Here is a 25,933-nt window from a genome sequence, read left to right on the forward strand (position 1 = left end):
ACAGATCTAGTGTCATTTACCTTTTAATCATAGCTAACATCAAATAAAATACAAAGCATTTACTTTTGGTTTCCTGCTGTGTGGACATTGTGTGGTCGCAGTTAACAGTCACTTTTATGAGAGGAGTTTTCCATTAGGCATTCAAGAAGAGATGGTGAAGTAGCGATGCGATTCATCAGTGTTTGACCAATCATTTAGTTTAAACAGCACATTACTTGAAGAAAACAAGACAATATGTGTGTGCTTGGTAATAACACAAAAATTGTGTCAGCTAACAACACATTTAGATTAAAAGTGTATAAACCAACAGGTGACGTCACGGTGGCTGTGTCCATTATTCTTGTACAGTCTACAGTCAAAATGTGTGTGTGTGGTGAGGGACATATTGTTGGAGTAAAATGTGTGTTTTCAATTTATTTTATTGTTATTTAATGATGTTTCTGTCTTTGTTCTGGGGATTTTAATTTACTGTTAACTTAATTATTCATTTTATTGGCTAAAAACACAAATTAAAATGAAAAAAAAAACCCCACTGAAATTCAAAGAGTCTAATTCTTTATCCTACTCTTTTTTCCTCCTTGCTGTATTTCGTCTTTTTCTGCTTCTCTCTGTGGGACGTGATGCAGCTCCATGCTTACACTTAGTTCTTCTTAATGGCTTTATGCCCTGCAGACTCTGCTGTCTTCCTGTCAACCTAACCTTCAACACATACACCTATAGCTGCTGTCAAATACGTTTTACTGAAATAGACTGGTACAAACACACACAGATATGCTGCCTTTGAGTACTTGGAGATGTTCCCTTTGTGTTTCTGTATGTGTGTGTGTGTGAAGTCTGACATCCCGCTGGAGTTCAGATATCTCGTTGTCCTTGAGGTAAACAGGAACAGGGAGAAAAGATTGGAGAGAGAGGCTTAGGAGCTTCAAAAAAGAAAGGCCACCAACAGGAAAAAGTGCGCCCCACAGTACTAGCAATACTTTATGATACAACACAACAACCATGCCACTAGTGTTGAGGTGTCTTTGAGCAAGGCATTCACTCTGAAAATGCTTTACAAGAGCCAAAGAGTGGTGCACACTGACAGGTGGCAGGGAGAGTTCTGCTCTCTGTGTATTTATTTATAAATGAACCTGGACAAACAAAATAAGTGATTTATGTAGTTAATTTTTAAAGACAGTTAATGTGCATGTGCTGGTGTCTGTGTTTAACATCTTTCTTGTGTCTTGATTTAAATGTTGAGTTAATATTTTATATAAAGCAGTGTATTGTGGCCCCAGATAATGTGTAAATATTCAGAGCTAATAATGTTAGTGTTTCAGCTCCTGGCAACACAAATACAAAGACAGTTGGGAAAAGGCTCATTGCTGTAGGTGTTGGTCAGTTTGAGTGATTTTTTCACAACTAACAAATTTATTGAGAAATACTAAGGCAACGGCAGGGTTTATATAGTGGTACCCTACAGGGATCAATAAAGTTTAATCTAATAAGTAGTCAAGAGATTTGTGAATGCCCACTGCTGGTTAGAGTTATTTACACATCCAAACAATGTCCCATTTTCCTAGAGATGTATAAAACAGTAAAATAAGGAAAACATGTTAAGCTCTAAGCGTAAACCAAATAAACTGATATGTACAGAATATACGTGACACAACAGAAGTAGGCACGAACTCTACAAAAGTCCTTTACATCCTCCTGCGTGGACGCAATCCTCAAAGTCATCAGGGATACAAAACTCAGCAGCACAATGGTAACTTCCTTTTGGCCTACCAAATTCATTTATTGTAGGCTCTACCATCTAAAATAGGCTAATGCAAATACTTCACAAGATTAAACACTGAAGAACATAACACAGAATCCACCTCTGCTCACTAAAATGACTTTGAAAATGCCAAATACCTTTCTTTAACAAATTTTGTTTATACAGTGAAAAATTGTCAATTATCACTTCTCTAGGCTGTTCTCAGCAGATAGCTCACCGGCTATATATTGATCTTCCGTGGAGTTCAAGCAAAGTTCAAGCTGTATTTAGAGTTTGTTATGTTCTGTCTAAATGGCATTCTTTTGCCTTAGTAATTATTAATACATCCAATAATACTCTAAAGCGGTCAGGTTGGAAACAACTAGGTTTATGCAATTTCCCTTTTTTGCATTTAGTGTTTCAAGAAACATGAGCAGTTTGTTTTGACTGTAGCTGATGTTATAACCTTAAGTCAATTTCCAAGGATTCCCAGGATGGTGTGCTTCTGCTCCCGGAAATGTCTATTTCTGAGGAAATATATTCATGTCTAGTCTCTCATGCTTGCATGGTAAACACAAAGCTGCAGCCAGCATGCTAACATTTGTTAATTAACACTGACTACAAAGTACAGCTGAGATTTGAGATATTTCAGTCTGGATCAAAGTAGTGAACCGGCTGGCCGACCAGCATGGTCTTTTATATTGCCATCCTGCAGGGATGACTAAAAATCTGCCTCCCTGTGCCTCTGACGCTCCCTGTTTCCAGCCTGGTCCACTCCCAGGGTATCAAAACTGCTTGGTCAGTGGCTCTCAGCGTCAGATATGGATGCACAGAGTTCCCTTTAGTGTCTATATGAGACGCGCCAGGCTTTCGACTAAGTCCAATGCCAACCCATCCAGATCATTATGAGATAGTTGTAGCAACGGATGTAGAACAAAAACAAGACAGTGTTCTAAGAATGTGCAGGGGTTGAGGTGAATGGGTCCAACAAACACAGGACCTTGACGCAGGAGACCAGTGTTTGTGTCTTGTGTAAAACTAAAAGCCAGTGATGAGTTTAGGGATGCATGATATTGGATGTTTTGCTGATATCCGATATGCCAATATGTAACAACTCAACTGACCGTTCACCAATATCTTTATCTATATATCCGCTTTTTTTTCCTACTTAATTTAAGTGATCAAGTCTCTTCTGAAATGGAATTAACATCGTATTATATATAACCCACCAGCAGATGGAGACATGAAATACAACACTTTAAAAAGTATGTAATATTAATTTATTGTGCAAATTAAGAAAATGCATGTTGGCCGATTCCGATATTTCATTTTAAAGCCAGTATCGACTACAACAGATGACGTGCCGATACTATCATGCATCAGGTATTTTTGTGTCTTTTTGTTGCAATCATATAAAACTGTTTTGAGAGCATATTTCTTGAATTGCAATCAAAAATCAAGTTTGTAAGTAAAAACGTATGATAATTTTGCTTGTAAATCATTTCTCTCTGCTTGCGAGTTAAAAACTTTTGCTTGCAGATCAGTCCTCTTTGCTTGCAAGTTAAAGTTTTGCTTGCAAGTTCAACTGCAATTAATGGGCGGGGCCTATGCTGATGGATGAGACACACGGACCCGTGTACTTATGAAACCGTGTATTATTCTATGCGATTTGGCTGTTTGGCCACACGCAACCACACTTTTGGGCCCCTGAAACTGCGTTTCTTTGAAACCGGAGTCCAGGGTGAAGTTTTTGCTAACTCTGCTAGCATTAGTGATGGTTGCACTCGTATGCAGTTACCTTACGTTACAGTTCCCTCAAACAATATCACGAAGCACAATACAAACTATATAAACAAATTATCTATTAAGGGTACACTACTGATAAAATCTGAAGGTGCTTAGGTGACATTTACCCACCTGAAAGAATAAATGAAAACAAACTGTGATTTTGCTGGTCTTCAGTAACTAGCTACCCCAACTACACTACCACGAAAGCAGCGATGGCCCTGCCAACAGCGGCCCGACCCAGACGGATCCAGAACCTCCAATGGCAGGCCCGTCGCTGCTTTCGTGGTAGTGTGATTGGTCGTTCAGGTGCCTCTGCTGTTGAATTAGGTCGCGCTACTTTTGTTAATGGGGTTGTTTTTATTTTCCGCACTTCTCTATTTCAGTATTGACTCTGACTTCTGATTGGTTAAAATGGCCTTTCTGTTAGAAGTTACATCGCCACCTACTACTTTGGCATGTGTATCATATTTTTTTTTTATCACATCACTCATGTGGACGAATTTTTTTTTGGAAACCGGAGCCTGAAAAACCTTGGTTTCAGAATTGATTTTTGCCACAGCTCCCGCACTGAAAAAAATGCTTTGCAAGCTGTCATTCCGATTGAGACTGGCCAATAGAGATGTGTCTTACAGCTTTCAGTTTAGGCCCCGCCCACCAGGTTCAACTTTTCATTCGCAAAACTTTTTGACTTGCAAACAAAAAAAAAAGACTCGCAAACAAAACTTTAGGATTTGCATTTTTTAGTCAATCATTTTTTACTTACAATAAAACATTTTTTGATTGCAATATTGATACTTTTGCTCTCAAATCTTTTTTTGATTGCAAAACCTACTCTATTTGATTGAATCATAAAAAAACAAATGTAGCACCATAATTTTGTCACATCAGTTGTTCGTCAAGTGAGTTGTCTGATAGTCACGTAAGTAATTAGTATTTATCAGTAGTTACGTGAGTGGTTAGTCCCGTGAGTTTAGTCATGCGAGTCGACTGTAGTGACTAACGTCAACCATGATCTTTTCCCTAAACCTAACTGAATAGTTTGAATGCCTAAACCTAACAGCTGACCCGTGTCAAAATAGAATGCAAAAGGCCGCCATAATGACGCCAGGAGCTTCTGCTCAAGTGTCAAAATACAAAGAGCAGGGATGAGATCATGTTGCCAATAATCACATTTGTTTAATGCAGACAAGATAAAACAGCTTTAACAGTCTCTATGCTAAGTCTTTCTGCTGTCTGTCTCCTGGCTGTGGCTTCATATTTAACGGACAGATCTGAGAGTGCTGTTGATTTTTCCATGTAATACATAGCAAAAAAAAAAGCAGTTAAGTGGTTTTCTCTAAATGTCAACCTGTTTCTTTGAGACCATATGTGGAGATCTCAGCAGGTATAAATGAAGACATTTTGAAAGTCACAGGAAGTTCCATGAATCACGAGTTGTGTTTCTGAGCTGCAGTTTAATGCCACAGACTTTTTTTTTCTTTTTTCTAAGACTTATGTTGTGTGGCAGCTAAGTGGTGCTTAGTGGATTTCTCAAGGAGAATGGCTTTGTGACAGATTATTTGAGGTGTAAAGTTCCACTTCGCTGTCTTTGTTCTGACCTTTACTCCTTCACCATACTTGTCATTTTTATTTCTTTGATCACTCTCAGTCTTATTTCTCTCTCTGGCTCAACTGAACATCTATAGGAACTTCATTGTGTCCTCAGTGCTTAACTACCTGAAAACCATTTGAACTAGATGATTTTGTAAGGGAAGATATGGTCTATATGTTTTTTTGCATCGATGTCACATATATATTTTGTGGACTTGTAGTGATTAAAATTGCACATACTGAACCTACAACACCTCCTGTAAAAAAACAAAGTGCTTTTGGGAGCCCTGACACACAGTACACTATATTTCACTACCCCCAAAACAAAGCCCATCAAAAACAAGGGCAGAACACTTGTCATGCTCTGCTGCGCATCAGCAAGGTGTGTGTGTGTGTTCACAGGATGCTGTGAATCTGACGGGAGCAATAAGCATCCTCTAAAACAATTCCCTGTATCACGATAGAGATATAAAAAGTAGAGTGCCCATAAAAGTAATAAATAGGAAGTCATTTTTAGCACTCTGAGCCGCAGCTAAATGTACTGCCTGGTACACAAGGAACAAGGAAAACTCATTCAGCAAAACAAGTGAGTCTCTGAGTGCTCCTTCATTTCACCATTTTATCGTTTTTATTCTGTTTTATGGAAAGAAGTTAAATTAAAAAAGAATCTATATTACAAAAATCTGTGGTGCAAATGCTCTGTAGTCCCAGGGTTGTTTAATCACTGTAGGTATTCTGGCTGATCTGCAGCTTACACAGAGAAACAGATGAATGCTTTAATGCATGACATGAATCCAAGTGAAAGTCATTTTAAACCCATCTGGTCTGTTCAGGAAAACCTGGATGTTTTTTGGTGAGTGAGCTTTAGTACAAATTATATTGATGGAAAGACGAGTGAAAAATCCTTAAAAACAATCACAGAAATGAGTTACTATTTGAATACATTTGGTGACTACTGTCGGTAGTGTCGGTTTTTGACTGCACTTCTCCAGACAGCAGATAAAGATGTCTGTGACATTTTTCTAAAACGTAACACTCCACCTGATCTTGCATGTACATACGAACATGTGCATGTGCCCCGCTTGGGGACAGCTTTGGAGTGAACCTTAACCCTGATCCTCTTACGGCCCTGTTTGGAGACCCACTGGCTACAGCACTGAACTTCCCATTGATAAAACAGCATGCTTTGGCTTTTACAACTCTATCAGCTATGCGCCTCATCTTGTTTAAGTGGAAGCACACTCTTCCACCCTCACACAATAGCAAGCTTAAGGAGCTCCTAAACCACCTCAAACTTGACAAGATTAGATTTTCCCTTGGAGACACTGGTAAATCTTTCGACACGACCTGGAAGCCCTTTATGGAGTTCTCGAGTAAGGCTACCATTCACTCAGATGATAATTAGATGAACTAACCCTCTGAAACATAACGTCTCACAATAATCGACAAACAGACTAATAGAGGCAGCAGTAGACCAGCGAGTTCAGCAAGGTAAAATCACCGATTTTGTCTATGGAGTCTGGCTTTGAAGAGAGCATGTGTAAGTTTTCACTTTTAGTTCAGCTCCCCAACAGAAAGAGCTGTCTGTTTGGGAAATACTGAGTATATGACTTGATAAATGAGGCTAATATTATACTGCACGAGTTGTATCAGAGTTTGTAAATGGATAATTTGATATGGTTTGTCTGTTGTTAAAGCCTCAGTCATCAAGAATTTTCCATTTATTAGATTCTCTGTTCACTAGAGGTCTGCAAGATAACCATTTTCCTCACAATGTCAATGTAACACAGGATGAGTAACTGATACATGGCTGGTCATTTAGGCGTGAGTATCCCTTTAAGTCTTAACTGCTGTATATAGGACGTCAAACAGTTTTGTGCAACCAATGCATCTCTGAAGCACATTTGTATCTGAAACTTCCTCCAAAGTTGTCAGGCTTGCAGTTGAACACAGTGAAAGTTAAGTCACACAGCGGTGGCTCTCTGTCGGCGGCCTCTCACTCTGGCTGGTAGCCGTGTCTGTGGGATTAAGCGTGGAGCCAGGGGAAGCCACAGTTTGAGCTTTGCTCAATACAGCAGCCATCATGGGGAATGTGAAGGGTGTTATTTTCTGAGGAGTGACTGTCGGTGTCCCCTGGGTGGCTCAGCTAGCTGATTTCTATGGGATTAGCCAGCCATGGAGGGAAATCCAATTCTGCAAGGCAATCCCTGCTCGCTGCTCTGACCAACCTGCACCGCTCTCTTTCTGTTCCACTCTTCACTGCATCTCTCTCACTTCTCATGAAGATCGATAACTGCTCTTTCCTGTCATCTTTTCCAACTCTTTAGTTCTAATTAGCCCGCTAACACTAAACAAAAACCGAAACATGGTAACATATGACCTGCTTAACATCAGCATGTTAGCATTGTAATTGGAGATATGTTATCATTTACCTCAAAGCACCACTGTGTCTAAGTACTTACACACTGAGCCTCTAGCGTGGCTGTGGACCCTAAATCCTGTTTGGCTTTGAGTGGAGCCAGGCTCGCTGGTTCCTCTAATCTTCATGTTAATAATAAAAATAAAACTTTATTTGTTAAGCACTTTACTTGACAATGTTACAAAATTATTAACAATACAAAATACAATAAAATATTGATGCTAAAATGCAATACGGAAAAAGAAATAAAATAAAATTGATACAGACATGAAAGCTTTTTAAACAACAATGTTTAAAGAAGCAATTTAAAAGTCCTGATACATTCGGCACACCTAATCTCAGCAGGAAAGTTACTCAGAGCTTATACTGTGTTCCATTAACCTCAAAAATCGGAGGTCAGGGCTTGGCTTGAGTTTACACCTGAGTTAACCACGTTCCATCATAACAAGACGGAAAACCAAGATGATGTTGGCAATACCAGTTCTAGCCAGGTTAGCCCTTGATAGCAATACCAGTTGATAACAATGCATTATGCTGTATTTAGCATGTACAAACACCGTGGCAACATGTCAGCTAAGACAGAAGTGCTAATTAACAGTGCATTACAACAGCTTTCACTACTGTTGATGTGTTGGGGAGCCATATTGGATTTTGAGGTTGGTGTTGGTGAGGTTCCTCTGAATTTCTGAGTTGGAAATACCACTTCGGAGAAGTACCAGTTAAAATTACCGACCCGCTACTTGAAAATTTGGACTTCCCAGTGCAAATGTAAGGCATCATTAGTCACCAGTCATGCTCTGGGAATGACCAGAAGGCCACTATGAGCTGATCATAAGGGGTTAGTAAATCTTCAGTATAATTAGGGGCCTGGAAAGCTTTGAAGGTCAACAATAACATTTAAAAATCAATGCCAAAATGAACAGAGAGCCAGTGCAGAGAGGCCAGAATTGTAGTTATATGATCTTGTTTTCTTGAACCTTTTATAATCCTAGCAGTGTTGTGGACCAGTTGAATTTGATGGAGGGAAAATACCTGTGGAGAGGGGATTGCCGAAATCAAGAAGGATCTGATTTTTGAAGTGCACTTTAGTTGAAAGTAACATGATTTAAAAGAACTTCTTTCCTACTTGCCAGCCTTGAGGATTTTGAAACCAAGTTTGTTGCTGACTTAAAGGGAAATTTTGGTTTATTTCAACCTGTCTCTTGTCGTCCTAAATTTGTTTCAAGTGACTAGTGACATAAAAGTAATAGTTAGCATGTTAGCCTAGATACAGCTGGGGCGCATAGTAGCGTCAGACCTGTTAAAACATAAGTGAACGGGCAACCTTCAAGTGCAAAGTTAGTTCACTAAACAAGCTTTTTTTCCCCACAAAGACCGCCTCATATCGTTAGGATAAATGTCAGAGAACATACAGAAAACGACATGTAAACGTGTTGTCTTAACTTACCGGTGTGGTCTCATGAAAATGAAAAAATAATAAGCACACTGAATTAGGCTTTTTATGTGAAATACATTTAAATTTCCAGAACTTGCACTTATCTTTATCTTTATACTTGGTACCACACTTTGTTCTACCAATGACATCTATTTCCCCATCACAATGTTTCTCCATCACAGTGTTTGCCAGGTCACTCTGTGCTAAGACTTCTCCCCAGAGTGAGACCATTCAGGGTTGCTCAATTTTAGTTAACATGTTTTGCTCCTAACTTGATCATATGAGTCAAGTATTGCTAGGCCTTTTTGCCACCACAGCGCCCCTGGTACACGTAAGTCAACAGCAGCTCTGAGGCCTGAGTAGAAGCGGGGGACGGTAAACTTTGAGAGGCGAAGGGCTTATACATGCTGTACAGTGCAAGAAACAGGTGTGACAACTAAAGGGTGTGAAATTTTGTCATTAATTTGGAGAAATGTGGGAGAATTGTGTCCCCGGGAGGATACTGGGGAAAGGCCATAAAAAACAGCAGTCTCCATAGAAAAACGGGCGGGCAGGCAAGTGTGCTTTCTTGTCTTGGTCATCAAAACAAGCTCTGTAGGCTAATAAACACAGTCATGAGATTATTGTTAATCTGCTCATCTCTCTCTCAGAAAGAAAGCATATCGTTGCTTGGTTATCACCATGAGTTGAGCTGTCTTGTGCCTTCTTTCTTTTGGTAAATGCTGCAATCTTTCTTCATTTTCCATCTCTGTGTTTTGGTCAGTATGCCTCCCCAGCACTGCCCTCTTATGACTCCAACACTCTACGTCTCTCTCCCCTCATTGAGCCCTCAGAGGGTTCATTGTCCTCTCTGGTGTCCACCCCTCCCTTTTCTCTCTAATCAAATAGCCTCCATGAGGAAATGCCAGCAAATTATGGCCTCTATTCATATCTGATGGCCGATGAACTCTGTGTACAGTGTGTGAGCCAATGGGTTTGGTCCTGACTGGTACAGTAAAGGGTTAAACAGAGACAGAGTCACAGGATTTAAGACTGGGCGCTAGAAGTTCCTTGGACGTGACCAAAGTGACAGCACATTTCCTATTTGGGTTATCAGCCCTACACACACACACACACACACCCCAACTTGGTATATAATACAAGCATTTATGCTTACACAGAGAAACATACACAAAGTACGCATATAAGCTCTCATATGATCACACATGTCAACTGCATCTGCTGCAAGCAAACATACACCACACTGCAGATTACACAGATATAATCACACACCGATACGTACAATTTTTTGGTCACATGTGCAGGCACCATCGCACACACATACACTCAAACGTTTAATCTGGCCTCTGCAGTTGGACGGGAGCTGCATACGACCTGCTAATTAGTGGCCAGAGGAGGCCTCTGTTTGTCTGCTCTCTTCCTGTTCAGCTCAGACACAAGTTTCTCTGTGTCCTATCTCTGCCCCAAAAGATAGAGAGGGAGGGAGGGAAATGAATGAAGACCGGGTGTGTTTGTTTGTTGGAGGGACTGCTCACATCGAACTGCATGAAGCCTTTTCTCCCACTTTTTAAATCCGTCCGACCCCTCCAGGGCTGAACGGGAAGAAGAGGTGAGATACATCAAAATATCAGGTAGCTAAACCTGCTGTCACACTGCCGGATTCATTTCAACTCCAGATTTTTAAGTTGCTCCCGGGCTTCACTGTGGACTTGAGCGGGAGGGATTTCCTTCCAGTGAGAGTCCTCTTCAAGACAGAGTGCAAAGTAGTTTTCTGCCGGCGAGGGAATAGCTCAAACCTTAAGCTCTTTGCTCCCTTCGATGCAGCTTAATTTGATATTTTGCCATTTCTTTTTTGCTGGTCTGTGTGAGAAATCCAACATGTTGCCTGCACTTGACTTGCGTTTCTGTGTGTCTTTGCTATTTGTGTGTGAGGAAATCCCTGCTCCAAATTCACTGCACTCCCACTTCCTCTGCTTCCCTTCCTCAGCACAAACTCATTTCCCTCTTCCCGCTCTATCTTGTGCTCGTCTCTTTGGGACTCGCTGACACACACACCCAAGTAAGTGTTGAGTTGGATCCTGGCGTCCTTTGATCTACCTATGTTCCTTCTGCCTTCTCTTTTCTCTCCCTGTCTTCACGCTGAGCGATGGGTTAGTTACCCCTGTCAGGTTCGGCCTCGCTCCTTCTCTTTCTGTTGGAGACTTAGAATTTAATGAGAGATGATGTAGAGGAAAAATAGAGAGATAAGAGGTAGGAGTAGCGAAGAACGGTAGGGAAGACTAGGTGGTAGACTGACAAATTAATTAACAGTACACGTTCTGTGTGATTCCTCATATCTCTGTCCTTTTAAAGATAATTTCAGGCAAATTTCTCAATCACATCCTGCTTTTTATCGCTTCCCCCTTACTCCTTTTAATTTTATGTCTCCCTGTAGACACCACAGAGGAATCTCTTTCCTGAGTGCACTCTGTCTGGGAGCTTTTCTCATGTGCTTTCTTCAGCACATCTATTAATGATGCCACGCCACCTGTGGCATTTCAAAACATCCGTATTTCATTGTTAATTCATGCTGACATCTTGGTAATTACTGTAAACAAATGAGACCACGGTCGAAATATTTGGTGGTCTCACTGCTCTTTTTCATTAGAACTATTAGAGCTGGTGTTATGTTTTCGCATCAGGACTGTACATTCCCTATTAACCCTGTCACTTCCTGTTGCAAAGACAATGGTTTGACTTGTCTCTGTTTAATTTTGAATCAACTTTCACTTCCAGCAACTTGAAAACATTATATCGATTTGTTCTGAAGAACTGCACTCTCGTCCAGCTTCGTGCCACAGAGCAATCTGTTGCATTTCCCTCTGGTGACACACTGTCTTGTACGTGTACATCCTCACAATGGGCTAGATTACTCATAGTAGTGAGGTTATGCGGGAAATGGGACGACATATTTACAGTAAATCTGTGCTTACATGCAGCAGTCAGTAATCAGGTTTCTCTCCTACTTTACCCGTATTTTGGATTTAAAAAAATATACATTTTAACTGCTGTAGTGATGCAGTGTGTGTGTGTGTGTGTTGAAAGGCTGATGGTGCAGTGAGAGGACAGGTGCTGCAGTGAGAGCTGAGCTTGAATTGTATTTAAAAAAAAAAAAAAAAAAGACTTGGATTTCTGAGCCCACTCTGTGATGGTTTCAGTTTTAGTCGGACTTTGGATGGACTTATTCTGAATACGAGGATGCTGAGTATAGTTGTTGCTGTCATTGCAACCCTGTCTCCTCAAAACTCCTCAAATGCAACTACTTGGCAACAACAGATGTGTTTTGTATGAATCTTCAGCCCAGTTCAGACCAAAGATTTGCAACAAGATGTGCCGGAACTTTCAACTACTTGTTACATGCGACTAGCTGAGAAGGTGGTCTTCATAGCAACAACTCTCAGCTTGAGTCGAGCTGAGACTGGCCAGTTCACAATGCTGAAATTTTTTTCTGCGACATTCTCAAAAGGTTGCATCTCATCACAAATCTTTGGTCTGAATTGGACTTGAATGCCACACAGATTATGTTTTTTATCACTATTGTGGAGTAAATATTGGATGAGCCAAGGTGCAAAATGGTGTTACTGAATATATCTTAATAAAAAGTATACACTGATCAGCCCAGAACATTAAAACCACTGGCAGGTGAAGAAATAACATTGATCATATTGTTACAGTGCAGTGTTTTGCTGGGAAACCTTTTTTCTTGGCATTCATGTGGATGCCACTTGACGCGCTCCATGCATCCAAACACCATTGCAGATGAAGCATCTCCCCTCGTGGCATTGACACTTCTCAATCGCACTGGTCCCCCCAGCAAGACAATGCACCTGACCCGGGGAACGTGACCAAGAACTCAAGGCATTGATGTGGCAACCACATTCCCCATAGTCCAATCTGACTGAGCATCTGAGGACTGCACTGGTACCCTACCTCACAACCTAGGAGTCAAAGTATCGTCTGCCAATGCCCCAGTGCCAGACACTTCAGGACATCCCCCAGAGGTCCTGGGTTCATACCTCAACAGGTCAGAGCCAAGTCTGATGCAAGGAGGCTCCACTGTCAATCAGGGGTACCGGCACATCCCACAAACACTGGATCAGCTTGGGATCCGGGGAAGTTGAAAGCCAGGTCGACACCTTGAGCTCTTTGTCACGTTCCTTGGACCATTCCTGAACAGTTTTTGCGGTGTGGCATAGTACATTGTTCTGCTGGGAGGGCCATGTGACATTGCCGTGAGGAGGGCTACTTGGTCTGCAACGGCGTTGAGATGGATGGTGAGCATCAAGCTGTATCCACACGAATGCCAGGGCCAAATGTTTCCCAGCAGCTCAGTGGTTTTAATGTTATAGCTGGTCAGTGTATATATATTATTTTTAGGCTCTCAGGTTGAAAACAGTGATGCGTCCATTTCTGACATCTTGTGTCATGCTCATGCTTACCTGTACGCTATAAAGCTGATTAGAAATCCTCCTCTTGCATTTGAAATCACAATTTGGCTAGACTCTCATGATGAATATGAAGATGATTAATTGCATCTTTAATCTGAGCTGTCAGTTGAGTTAATAATTTGGAGTAGAGGTTTTATGTTGGAGCAGCAGCTCTTTTTGGCTCCATCAGAGTGTTCTCAGCCTTTCCTTCAGCTCTGTGGGTAAAATCTGCAGCTAACCAGGTTGTCACGTCAAATCAGTATCAGCTGAGGCCAGGCCACCTGCAGAGCGAAGGCATAAAAGACTGACTGGGCCTCCATTAGCTGGTAATGGCAGTCTAATTGAGTGCTGATGGAGATAGAGAAGGGAGGGGGGGTTAGTTTGTGGGCCTTTTAATAAAGTGCAGTGTGAAATAAGTCTCAGATTGAGTGCAGGGTGTGTGAGTGAGAGGAATCATCAAGGGACTGATTGCTCTGTCAGCCAGAATGATTAATCCATTTTGAGTGTACTCAGTGTGTGATTGATGGCCTGGTGCAGTCTGGGTAATGTAGTAGCACACGATGACAGGGAGAGTAATGGCTGTTGAATAAAGAACGGAGGCAGAGGGCAAAGAGGGAACAGAGGGAGTCAGAGGGTTGAGAGACGTATGTAGTTGAGAACAGTCGTAGCCACACCTGCAACTTATTGCTATGGTGACAAGTTTACCACTGATCCCATTAGGAACAGTGTAACCAGGGACAGGTTGCCAAGTGACAATTCAGAAATGATGATAGAGTATTGCGTTATGGGGAAAAGGCAGACATCCAGAGGCTGTATCACTGGAAAGAAATGTTTTGTCTCTTTGGCTGAAATGACGCTCCCTCCCTGTGACCTTTTCTCCTGCTTCACATCGCTCACTCTTGTTTTTCATTTCTTTCTGGGTACACATCTGCCTCAGAGATAAGGGACCTTTTGGTCCTCAGCTCTCTGTCGGAGCCCTTTGGGGTTCAACCTTCTCACCAATGCTGCAACAAAATGCAATCCAAAATTCTCCTCAAATACCCGAAGAGAACACTTTTATATAAAGGTCCCAAAGAAACATTTCCTTACATGTTATTCTGAATTAATAGTCTCCAACTGAAGAGTTTCTTTCAAAATCCCTTTTGGTAAAAACCATTGATGTATTTAAAGCAGTATGCAAATTAAAATTTAGGCATTTGGCAGATACTCTATTCAGAGGGACTGACAGTAAGCCTCACAAACAGCATTAGCCAAGAAAAGTAAAGCAAGGACATCAGTCCTGTCAACACTTTAATAACATACTATCAGGAATGATGATTAGCGCTTTTTATGCCTCCTCGCTGGCGACAGAGGCGGCTGGAGGCATTATGTTTTCAGGTGTAAGTCCATCTGTCCAACTGTCCACATCTGTACATCCATCCATCCCATTCTCTTGAATGCAATATCTCAAGCTTTGAAGGAATTTCTTTAAATATGGCTCAAATGTCCACTTGGATTAAAAAAGAACTAATTAGAATTTGGCGGTCAAATGTCAAGGTCACTGGACTCAGGAACAAAGAGAGAGACATTTAGAATAGAATAGAATATATCTTTATTGTCCACCATTGTCTTGGGCTCACCAAACATTAAAGACAACATTGTAAAAAGCAGACAAATAGTCACTAAGACAAGCACATAAAGTCACTGACAAAAAACACATTAGATCAGCTTGTTGTCTCTCCGTGGTTTAAAACTCATAAGTCACTTTGTTGAGTTGAGAACACTGAGGACAGTTGGGATGAAGGACTTCTTAAATATATTTTTAGTTGCTAAAGGGACTCTATAGCACCTTTGAGCTCAAGAGCTCAAACTGGCTGAAGAGAAGATGGGAGCCATTTGCCAAGATACTCCTTGCTTTCTTCCTCGTCCCTTCTGTAGAGAGTTGGGTCAAGGGCTTTTGCGGCTTGCCAGCTATTTTACTTGCCAGTGTCACAATCCAAGAGAGTTTATTCTTGGATGTACAGTTAAGATATCGCTATCTGACAGGAAGGTGAAACGTTTAAACACTCTGAGGCATAGTTTTGTTCACTGATTCAAAAGTCTGCTGCCTAACAGCAACTCCACCGAGTTTCCTAAGAAGATAAAGTCGCTTTGAGCATTTCTTGAAAACATACTCAGTATTTCCAGTGAAGCTCACTTGGTATTTAAAAGGTATTTAAAATTTTCCACAGCTTGAACACGCTGGCCATCGAGTGAAACTGGCTCTGTCTTCAGATCTAAAGTCTTTGAAGCATTCGGAACAACTCTTTAGTCTTGTCAACATTTGGTAGGATACTGAATTGGTGACACTAATCTTGGGTGTCCACCTTGAAACGGGGGTGATTGTATATATCTTCTGTGCTGCTGGAGAGAAGATGTGTGTGAAGCGTCCACGTTTTCACAGACATGGATGTAAACTGTAACTACAACGTGACTGGATTATGGCTGCATACAACCACGAGGTGGTAATTCTAGTCTCTGTTAAGATTTACAGCAGAACATGTTTTCAGTGAGAGCTGTATCACAAAATGATTTTACATAAAAAATAGAAACCTTTGTTCTGCTCATGTTGTGTCTCTTGTTCACATTCTGGTATTGCTTATCCAGCAGCTAAGACAAAATAGATGTTGTTTTGATGGGTTTATCAGCTGTTGTTGCTCTTTTTCTAAATTCATTCGCACCATGTGATGAGACCCTGAAGGTATTGCAGTGGCAAAGGATAGATACTAACAACAGCCACCTCTTTCACCAGTCAGGGAGTTAATAGATTGGAAAAAAAGCCATTGAATCACATATTTTAAGGTTCTCGATTATCTAGTCCTGAAAAATATTATTGGACTTTGCAGTGTAGATTTTTACCAGCACATTTGTCACATAAACCCTTTAAATCTTTAAGTCATAGTCTGATTTTTTCCCACACAATTGAACATATGATTGCCTGTGACTTATCTCTAATCTTTGCCAGTCTCAACAGTTTTAGAGCAGATGAAGGTTGAGAACTTAAGACAGCCCCCTTTTTTTTCTTTTAGCTTCAGCAAAACCTCGTTGATCACACTTATCACACGGAACAAAACCCAAAAGTCCTGAAGGGACCTTTGAGAGACTCTAGTTTAAACTCAACAGAAATGAAAAGAAGAAAGAAAGGTTGAAACTTTTTACAACCTTTTATTTTCAGTGTTTGCTTTGAACTTCGGCCTGAATCTTTCATGATAATCCAACTGTGTGAACGTGGTTGGACTTTAACGCTAGCCTTGAGCTGAACTGAGAGATTACTGAGCTGATGTGTTTGGTTGTTTTCTTTTTGTTTCTCATGATGCACCTCAGGCAAAGGTGAACAAAGATATGGACATCTTTGGCCCTGAAAAGACTGTTTACCACACATTTGAAAATCCACATCAAACATCTCTTTTCTGTTTTTCCTTTGCTGAGCTTTTGTATTGCTGCACTTTCTACCTCTCTTATACAGCTCATAAAATCCAAATGACTCTCTCTGTGCATCTGAACTCACTGAGAGGGCTCTTTACTTTGCTTTCCAAACACTATTTATCAGCATAATACATCATGTACGGGTCTGTTTGAAGGGATAATAGGCCAGTGTGGCTGCAGTGCATAATTAATAATGTAATTAGTGGTCTGTTTGTGTTTAGCTCAATGAACGTAGCACTGCTGGTAGTTCCTGCTGGAGTCACTCTGTTACTGGATAATGTGGTATGTTTAACAAATTGCCCTTACATTTGTCTTTCTCTGTTTCTCTCTGCCCCTTTTCCAGGATTCAAAGCGTTCAGCAGAAATTGTCGCTTCTCCGTCTCTGGATGTTTTTCTGCCAGAGGACGAGGACAACCCTTACGAGTCTGTGACCACAGCCGTCACACGCAAGCCCTGCTCACTCGATATCAACCACCGGCTCAACGCCTGTCCACGCAATGGTAGGGCATCACCAAAAACTTCACTTTTATGTTGCAGTCAGTGTTTGTCACCTGCAGTTTCAGTCACAAAAAAGCACCCATGATGCCATCCGCATCCGTTCTAAAAGCCTCTGAACACCCACACAGTTGTTTTCATTTTTTTCTGGCTGATTAGACCTCTGCTCAGGTTGAAGGTGGGTGGAAGCTTTGGAGGTCACGAAACTCCATCTACCAGTGAGAATGAAGTGTAATTTGTCTCGGCCTAACAGGTGCAACTAAGCTATACACGGCCACACAGTCCTGAGGCAAAGCCTAATCAATAACTGAAAACACCTGTGTGGGTGTTCAGGGGTTTTATAAAGTTCATTCTTTCTCATGGTAGAGAAATACTGCATTTCCACCTCACAGCTCTACTTAACTCAACTCGCTCTTTTTAGGATTTCCATTAGCACAAGTTGTGGATGGTACCTGGTGCTTTTTTTGGTACCACCTCGATCAAGGTTCCACTTGTGCTGAGCCAATACTAGAAGCTGAAGTGGAGACACTGCAGACCACTGATAAGTCAGAGTGAATTATCACTTGCAACAAGGGACATCCTGAATAAACCTGGCATTTTCTCAAAGCCAAGCTGCTGTCAGTAGCAACCACAACTTTGTTATCCACTTGACCCAGATTCTTAGAAATAGGAGCCCACAAAACTATGCTTTAAACCAGTGGTTCCCAACTGGTCAAGCCACATGATCCAGATTTGTCTGTAGTCATTAGTTCAAGGTCCGCACAGTTCAAAATATTCAGCAGCATACTTGCGTTTGGCCATGTCGTCCAGCTAGTTTTCTGTCTCTGTCAAGCAGCTGTCCATTATTCACTCATTCCACAGCAGGAAACGGCACTTTAAAATAAAAGCTCTGTGCCGGAAATTCACTACACTTAAAAATAAAGTGTGTTTTTTTTACAAACTTGATATGTTTGTGAGTCACTTGCGGTCCATTCAGAATGGACCAACGACCCTCCAGTTGGGAAGCACCGCTATAAACTACGCAGTACAACTGATGAAGTGCAAATGTTCCTCTGTTGAATTGCCACTGAAAGGATTATGCAGGTGTCATGTTGAAGATGATGTCACATCAGTTTCATGTGACAATCAGCTGAGAATTCCACTTCACTATTTGCAGTGGAAAATGAAAACGAGAAAAGGACTTGGTACCAAAATTGAGTTGAGCCAACTTGAGCTGAACCATGCAGTGGCAATGCAGCATTAGGTAGTCCTGCATAGTGAGGCGAATTTCATTCAGCAACTGGACACCTCATATTAGTGATCCAAGAGACAGGGTTTTTAAAAACCTGCACCAGCCTGGCCCATTATGAGAACTAACCAGCCCCGTCCGACCCGTAAACATATGCAGTAATCAGTGACCTGATCTTGAACCGTAAACCCTCAAACTGAAACTGAAAGTTTCTGGTAATGACCATCACTCATAACAACCTACTTGCTGTTGGCTATATTGTCTGTTATTTCCAGTAAATATCACAATATAAAATGTTCATTTTCTCTTTTAAAACATTCAGATGACAGAAACACAGCAAGTCCTTACCCATCTTTTAAGTGGTTACATCTTAAGCCTATGATCTTGAGCAAACAGCTGATAACCTATGTGGTTTGTTTACATGACATTACAGAAGTACATATTTAACGGATTCAGTGAGGACAGCGTGACGCTTGCTTGCTTTTAGAACACAGTGTGAGGCCTGCATATTTGCAGAGGGAAGTATTTTTACCTGATGTTATAACCTGAGAGTTATGAATAAATATGTCTGGACTTCTGGTCAGGAGGTGAATCACTGAAAACCTGAATGCAGCAGTGCTGATGATGAAGTTGCTTGTTGTGTGAGAGAGCTAGAGAGAAGAGAGGAAATTGGCATTTTGCACACTGTTTTTATAAGTTATCATACATTACACAGAATGCTGCTCTGTCACTTTATGACCTGCCTGCCCAAAACATGATTTTTTCTGACAACCTTACACAAACTGGCCAATCCCGCAGGCTGTGGGTCGACCGGCACATCACTACCTCATGTAATTTAGATAGTAGTTTATTTCTCAGTTAACGTCTCTGTCTTACTCCATCGAAATATTTTATCAATTTGTAGTAGAATTATGTTTTTTTCTTACAATATGACTGCATGCATCAAAGCTGGAAACATTTTGGGGGACATTTAAAAATACATTATGTAAGAATTTTTTGTATAAAAGATCTGGAGTAAGAAATATATTGAATTCCCTATTAGTCCTTTCAAACCTCCCCCAGCAAGGTTACTGCTGCATTCCTCCGTGGCTCGCTGCTCTTAGACTCACAAGATGCAGCTTATAAATGGTGATTATGCAAAACTGACCAAAACCCAAAACTGCAAAAACAGTCAACAACCAACAATTTGTTTTTAAACCAGACACTGACAGATTGAACCTGTTAGTGTCTGGGCCATGATCACTGCTGCCAGCGCTTTCACTATCTGTTAACTGGACCGTCTTTCATGATATTTCTTTGTCCACACTTCGTTTTTGGTCCTTTTTAATAAGTTTTCTTAAAATAATCTGACAGCGGAACATATGGCGCCTTCCAGCATGATCGTGTTTACTGTAGTCACGAGCAAGAATCCATATGAACATCCCGCTGTTGTGATGATCACAACTTTAGTGGAAGACTTGAGCCACCTGAATGCCAAGTGTAGTGTTGATTCAACGTTAACGCGAGTTTCATAGCAACAAGCAGGTGTGGAAAATGTGGGTGAGAGTGAGAGCAGCGTTGTTTGGTATACATTGTTGAGTTTATGCCTCTATCACTGTTTGGATGGGATGAATTTCTTCTTTAGGGGTCAGGTGATTTTAATATTGCATGCACAGATCAGGTGTTAAACCTGTCCCACTTTGCTGTCTGTACTCCAGCATTAATTCCACTTCAAAATACCTGCTGTTTATCTGTGTCCTTGTTTGTCAGTCTGTATTTTAAGTCGCCTCCGGACAGACACCTTATCACCTTATGAACAACGTCTTAAAAAGGGAACGTTACTGATTTTACACATCAGAGTCTGTTTATGTGTCTTTGGGAGCACTACTGTGAACATGGAAAAGTTGTCCTTTGTGGCTCCAGAGATAGCTGTGTGAAGTCTGAGAAGTTGCCACACAAGATGTCACAATTTCCAACCTAAATGTCAGCAGCTGAGGAGTCTTTTTAGGCAGACTCTTAAAACCATAGGCTGTACAAAAATGATGGACGTAGCCACCGTGACATCACCCATTGGTTTGCAAACTCCTGCTTTGAGGCCTTAGATTTGGCATTTTGGATTTTGGATTTTGATTTTGGATTTTTTCTTGTCCCTAGTAGGGACAAGAAAAAAAAATACAATGTAGGGACTCCCTACATTGTATTTTTTTTTACTTTGCCCCACTCTTAAAACTCCAGCGAAGGCAATGGGCCTGTGTTGAGATGGAGATGGCAAAAATTAACATGACTTAACTTGACAAGCCTGCTTTTCATTTTGTTTTTTCCTCTCTTTTTAGCGGTGCTCTGATGTAATAGGTGCACCGAAAACTGAAATTGAAACGTTAGTGCTAGCTGGTATTGTTTCTTGCGCTACAGGTGGTTGTATTTTAAAGATGATTTTTCCTGTCTTTAAAATATGTAAGCTACTTCTTTTTGTAATGAGTTGACAACTCTGTCTGACATAAGGCAAGTGTGACGGGGTGTGCCCCTCTACTCCCGCTTCCAATATATAGTGGAGTATAAAGTAGCATAATTTGGAAATACTCAAGTAAAGTACGGCAAACTTGTATTTAGATACAGCACTTAAGTAAATACACATTGTTACATCCCATCACTGGTAGTATCAGCACTGTAGCTCTTATGTCATTCAAATGTTTTGTTTAGGATTTTGTACAGTTACGCCTAAAAAGAGCGTAATAAGTGGCCCTTTACTGAAACACTGAGATGTTGATTGTCAATTATTTAAATTTACTAAAAAAATATATTTCAAAATAATTAGTTGTTTTGTGAAGTCATTAAAAATGAAAAAATGGTGCTTGAAAAAGTACTTGAAAGCCCTTGAATTTCATTTTGTAATGTCTGTATGAACCCTGACCAAAGCAATCAGCTGAAAGATGCTAAAATGCTCTGTAGAGCTCAGGGGAGACTGATAATTACCTGTGAGTGCTGGTTGAATAATATTTCACTATAAATACAAAGCACCTTCTGTAGTTTGACAGTGGCTTGAATGTATTCAAAGTTAAGCTGCAGAGAACCAGATGAAATACCAAATATCTTATACCCTGGAATATAAATTCAGTCCAAACAAGATTTTACAGCTGAAGTAACTCATCAACACTTTATTCAGTTCACCCTTCCACTGTTACCCACACTGTCCTCAAAGCTGTTTGCAGTTAAGCATTCAGCGCGAGTTGATCCGTCAGCCTCAGACCTTTCAGGCGATTCTGTCTTCTGTGTCCTGTCAGTTGTTCGGTCTGCGGCGTTTTACTTCGACACCCACGACAACAAACACCCACAACGTGTTCTTCCCTTTCAGTCAGCTGCTCCCATAGCGATGCTACACACTGCAGGTTGTCACGGCAACTGCTTCACCGGCTGGTGAGTCACCTGTATGTTGCCATGGGAACTGCCTTGCTAGTGACACCCCCCCTCCTTCCCAAACCAACCGCCACCCCCCCTCCGACAGGAGTGGAGAGAGGCTGCTGTAGAGGCTTGTTTTGTGTGCGCACATGTGTCTTGTCCCACGCGTGGCTTTGAGATCTCGTCTGTGATTGGCTGCAGGATGGAGGAGAGTTGAACTGTCCATATACACTGTCGAGAGTGTGTTTTGTGTGTGTGTGTGTGTGTGTGTGTGTGTGTGTGTGTGAACTGAGGTTAGCTGCTTTATGTCAAAGTGTCTTTTGGTAGAAAATTGCTCCACTGACGTAAGTGAGCAGTGTGGGTGTTGTGTTTGTTCTGAGCTCTCTGAGTGCTGTTACCTGGCCAAATGAGACAGAGAAAGAGAGACAGAGATGGAGATGAGAGTGAAAGAGACATAAACATGTGATGTGGGAGAGCAAAAGAGTCAGAAAAACAAAAAGCAAAAGTCAGAAGACTGAAGAGGTGAAGGAGAACACCATACATTCCATGCATAATGTCTCACATGCTGCAGATGCTGTCTTGTTGCAGAGAGACAGACCTCGAGGAGAGGTGAGAAAGACTCTGAGATGAGAAGGGGGCAGATTAAACATTCACTCGACAAAGTTGGAGGGTCGTCTCAGGCTAAGCCATCTACATGAATGTAAATCTGTGACGCAGCAGGAGCGAAAATCCTGGATTCCCAGCTTTGAGTCCAGTCACATGTCGGGCTAATTGGACATGGGAGTGAGTCAGTCTCTCTTTATCTGCCTCTGAGAGGAAGCATATGATGATGAAGGAACATGGGGAAGAAGGGATTGAGATGAGAGGAAAGAGAGAAGGGACGAGAGACTTGGTGCATTACGCTGCAAAAAATAATCTTTCTCAATGAGTCAACTGGTCTGTGATTTACTCTTAAAAACCTTCCTCTTGGCAGATACACAAATCAACTTTTTCAACCTCATGTTTTATGATCAGATGCCATTTCCTTGCTGCTGGGTTGAGATTAAACTTGAATGAATCTTGGGATGTTGCAGCAACAATATGCAGTACTGTAGTTGGGGGACAGATAGAGGATGAAATAAGAATGTATCAAGAAATATAACAGAGATCTCAATATATATTCATAATAAGACGATGCAAAATAAGGTCACACATCATGCACATGACAACCCCAATGTGCCAAGAACATTTCCAGTCAATACAGACTGTCTAAAAAACAATCATAGATGACAGCATAATAACTTTGTGCAAAGTATGTCAACCAAATAGGCAAAGTGAATGAAAACAGTACAGTATTAATGGAAAATGCCAAGAAATAAATGCAGCATGAATCATATGATGGTTTAATATGTTATATTATAAAAACCTAAAGGAATCTTGTATGAGATTTTTTTAGTAATCTCCTTCCATTGGTTCACACCACTGCAATGGATGTGCTGATCCTGATTTACTTACTTAATGAAACAGACTTAATTAAATCAGGACATTAATGACTTTTGTGGCGTAATGATGCAGCTCTTGTGTTCCCCCACTACCACACTACTTTGATTTTTTTAAGTGTAACAGCGGGTGTCTGCAGGTCTTTAAAAGTCTTCAAGTGTCCTAAATCCAATTCATTAAATTGTCTTCCATTTGAATTTTTGAGGTCTTAATTGCCACAAACATTTTATCTCATTTCATTTATCTTTTAATTTTCTTTTTCCAAAATGAGTCAAACTCTTAACATGTGAAAGTTACAAACCTTTAAACCTACCACTGAACCATAACTCACTGTATTAACCATATTCCTACAGAAAACCTTCCTCTACACGGGACCACATTTTATTTCACTTTTATAGTTACCTGCAAGGCTTAAAAAAGACTATTTTTCGGATAATCAGTCTTAAATTTGGCTAAAAAATATCTTAAAAATGGTCTTAAAATGCATTAAATTTCAGTGTTTAACACCTGTAGACACCCTGGAGTGTTTTGTGTTAAAACTATTGACGAAATAATCTTGTATTAATAACATTTGTTAGGTCCTTTGTCCCCTCTTGGCAGCAGGGGATCAGCTGATTATCATGAGACGAGACAACAGGATCAAAGACAGACAAAGAAAGACAAACCAGTGTTTTTCTGTCAGGAGTTTGTCTGCAGGCTAATGAATCTAAGAAATCAAGCAAAATTAGTTGTTGTAAAAGATCTCTAATGAAGTTATCTTAAACTGAAATGAGATTCATGAGATCAGTAGCGGCATGATTGGTGCATACAGCCCACAAGTATTATTTTCACCAGTGTCCATTTTTAGATTCAGTCTTAGCCTTGAGACGAAGACGCTGAGTAGTTTTAGTCACATTTTAGTCATTCATAGTTTTAGTCTACGAAAATTTAAATGTTTTAGTCGACAAAAATTCATGACATTTTAAACTTTAAACTAATCCAGTTAGGCTGCTTCATGTATGAGAAATTGGAATCAAGGTGACAGGTTGTATAAACACATATAAACACATTTCTCTATCAGTTTTGACAGGTTTAAGGGATGATTTACAAGCACACACTTACTGATCATCATTTGAAAAGCTCAACATCTCTATTTATGGTCTCAGAGTCTGTGACACCAGAAATAAACTGAGACAACTAGGATTTGTACTCAGGTTTATTATAAATTCTGACTTATCAATTTCACTGTTAAGCAGAAAAATATCATCTGCGATGTGTTAATCTGGAGGTCTAAACTTATGTCTCACAGAGTTGGTGATTAAAACTAAACTTTCATCGGTCAGAGAAACCTCTGCTGAGTTTAGACTGTTAACGTACAGCATGTCTACACTCACAGATAATCGAGCCTCCTACCTGCCTGTCAAACAGCAATCAACACAAAAACCTTCCTGAGACAGTCCGGACTTGGCGGAGTCCTGCAGAGATCAGGTGTGAAGACCAGCGGGCAATGGCTGCTTGCTCTGCTGCCATTCAGCGGCTAACAAGCAGAGCTGCTAACAGCCACCGTTGCAACTAATGAACTCCACAAATCCATTCAGCACTTCCACCGTCCACAGTCAAACACACAAGGCTGCTTTTTTACTGCTGAATTACAGCTCACAGTTCGCACTAATGGCTGATGCTGCTCTACATCCTGGCCCAGACTTTGCCAGAGTTTGCCAGCCTGTCTCATGATTGGAAGCATGGCCATTCTCAGTGTCCGATAGTCCACCGCTAACATTTTTGTCACGTCTCGTCAACCAAAATGAAACACAGATTTCATCCTTGTTTTTATTATCAAGATCTATTTTTAGGTCGTCATTGTCTCGATTTCATCATGGGAAAAAGGTTGTTGACGAAAAATGTTCGTCATAGTTTTCATCAACAAAATGAACACTGATTTTTACCATGTTTTCAGTCTCTAACTGGCGTTCTGCATGCTGTTGCTGTTCTCTCATGACCTCAGACCACCATACCACACAGTCTGAAAAAAGAGGCCATAAAGCTTTTTCGAGAAGTTTCTCGAAACAAGTGAGCTGCATATTAAACTCACCTCAGCAGAATTTGTCTTCAAAGAAAATTGTGGGACTGAAGGATTTGCAGAGATGGATATTTTTTGCAGTGTAAGCCCTGCCTGATATCCACCTGTCCTGTGCTGCTGGCTAGTTGTCTGCAGCTGTGGGCTGCTGCAGTCTCACAGTAGAGGAGACGGAGACACTACATCGCTCTCCGAAGCCTGAGATAATCAGGGCGGCTTTATCAAAATCCATCTGGTGGCTGTCACTCAGCCCAGCCGCTACAGAAACACCAGGGACCTGTTGTCACTGAAACTGCCGCCCCAAACAACTTCCTGCTTTTTCATGTCTCAGCTTCTTGGATATCTCTCTTTCCCTCGACCTGCTTCTATTTTACCTTTATCATTCTTTTCCTTTTGTCTTCCTTCAGCTGTTGTCCTGAG

At 40.9% G+C, this 25,933-nt stretch overlaps 1 protein-coding gene across 4 annotated transcripts in view; it reads left to right on the top strand.

Annotated features, from left to right (window-relative positions):
• Positions 1-25,933, top strand: part of anks1b (ankyrin repeat and sterile alpha motif domain containing 1B) — a 346,827-nt gene that overhangs the window by 164,528 nt on the left and 156,366 nt on the right. For all 4 annotated transcript variants that reach the window (XM_049566517.1, XM_049566518.1, XM_049566520.1 and 1 more), the window contains one exon: positions 17,224-17,380. In XM_049566517.1, coding sequence (XP_049422474.1) covers positions 17,224-17,380 — 157 coding nt within the window. The remainder of the gene's footprint in view (positions 1-17,223; positions 17,381-25,933) is intronic.

The sequence above is a fragment of the Epinephelus fuscoguttatus genome, linkage group LG22, assembly GCF_011397635.1.
Source record: "Epinephelus fuscoguttatus linkage group LG22, E.fuscoguttatus.final_Chr_v1".
Taxonomy (NCBI): domain Eukaryota; kingdom Metazoa; phylum Chordata; class Actinopteri; order Perciformes; family Serranidae; genus Epinephelus; species Epinephelus fuscoguttatus.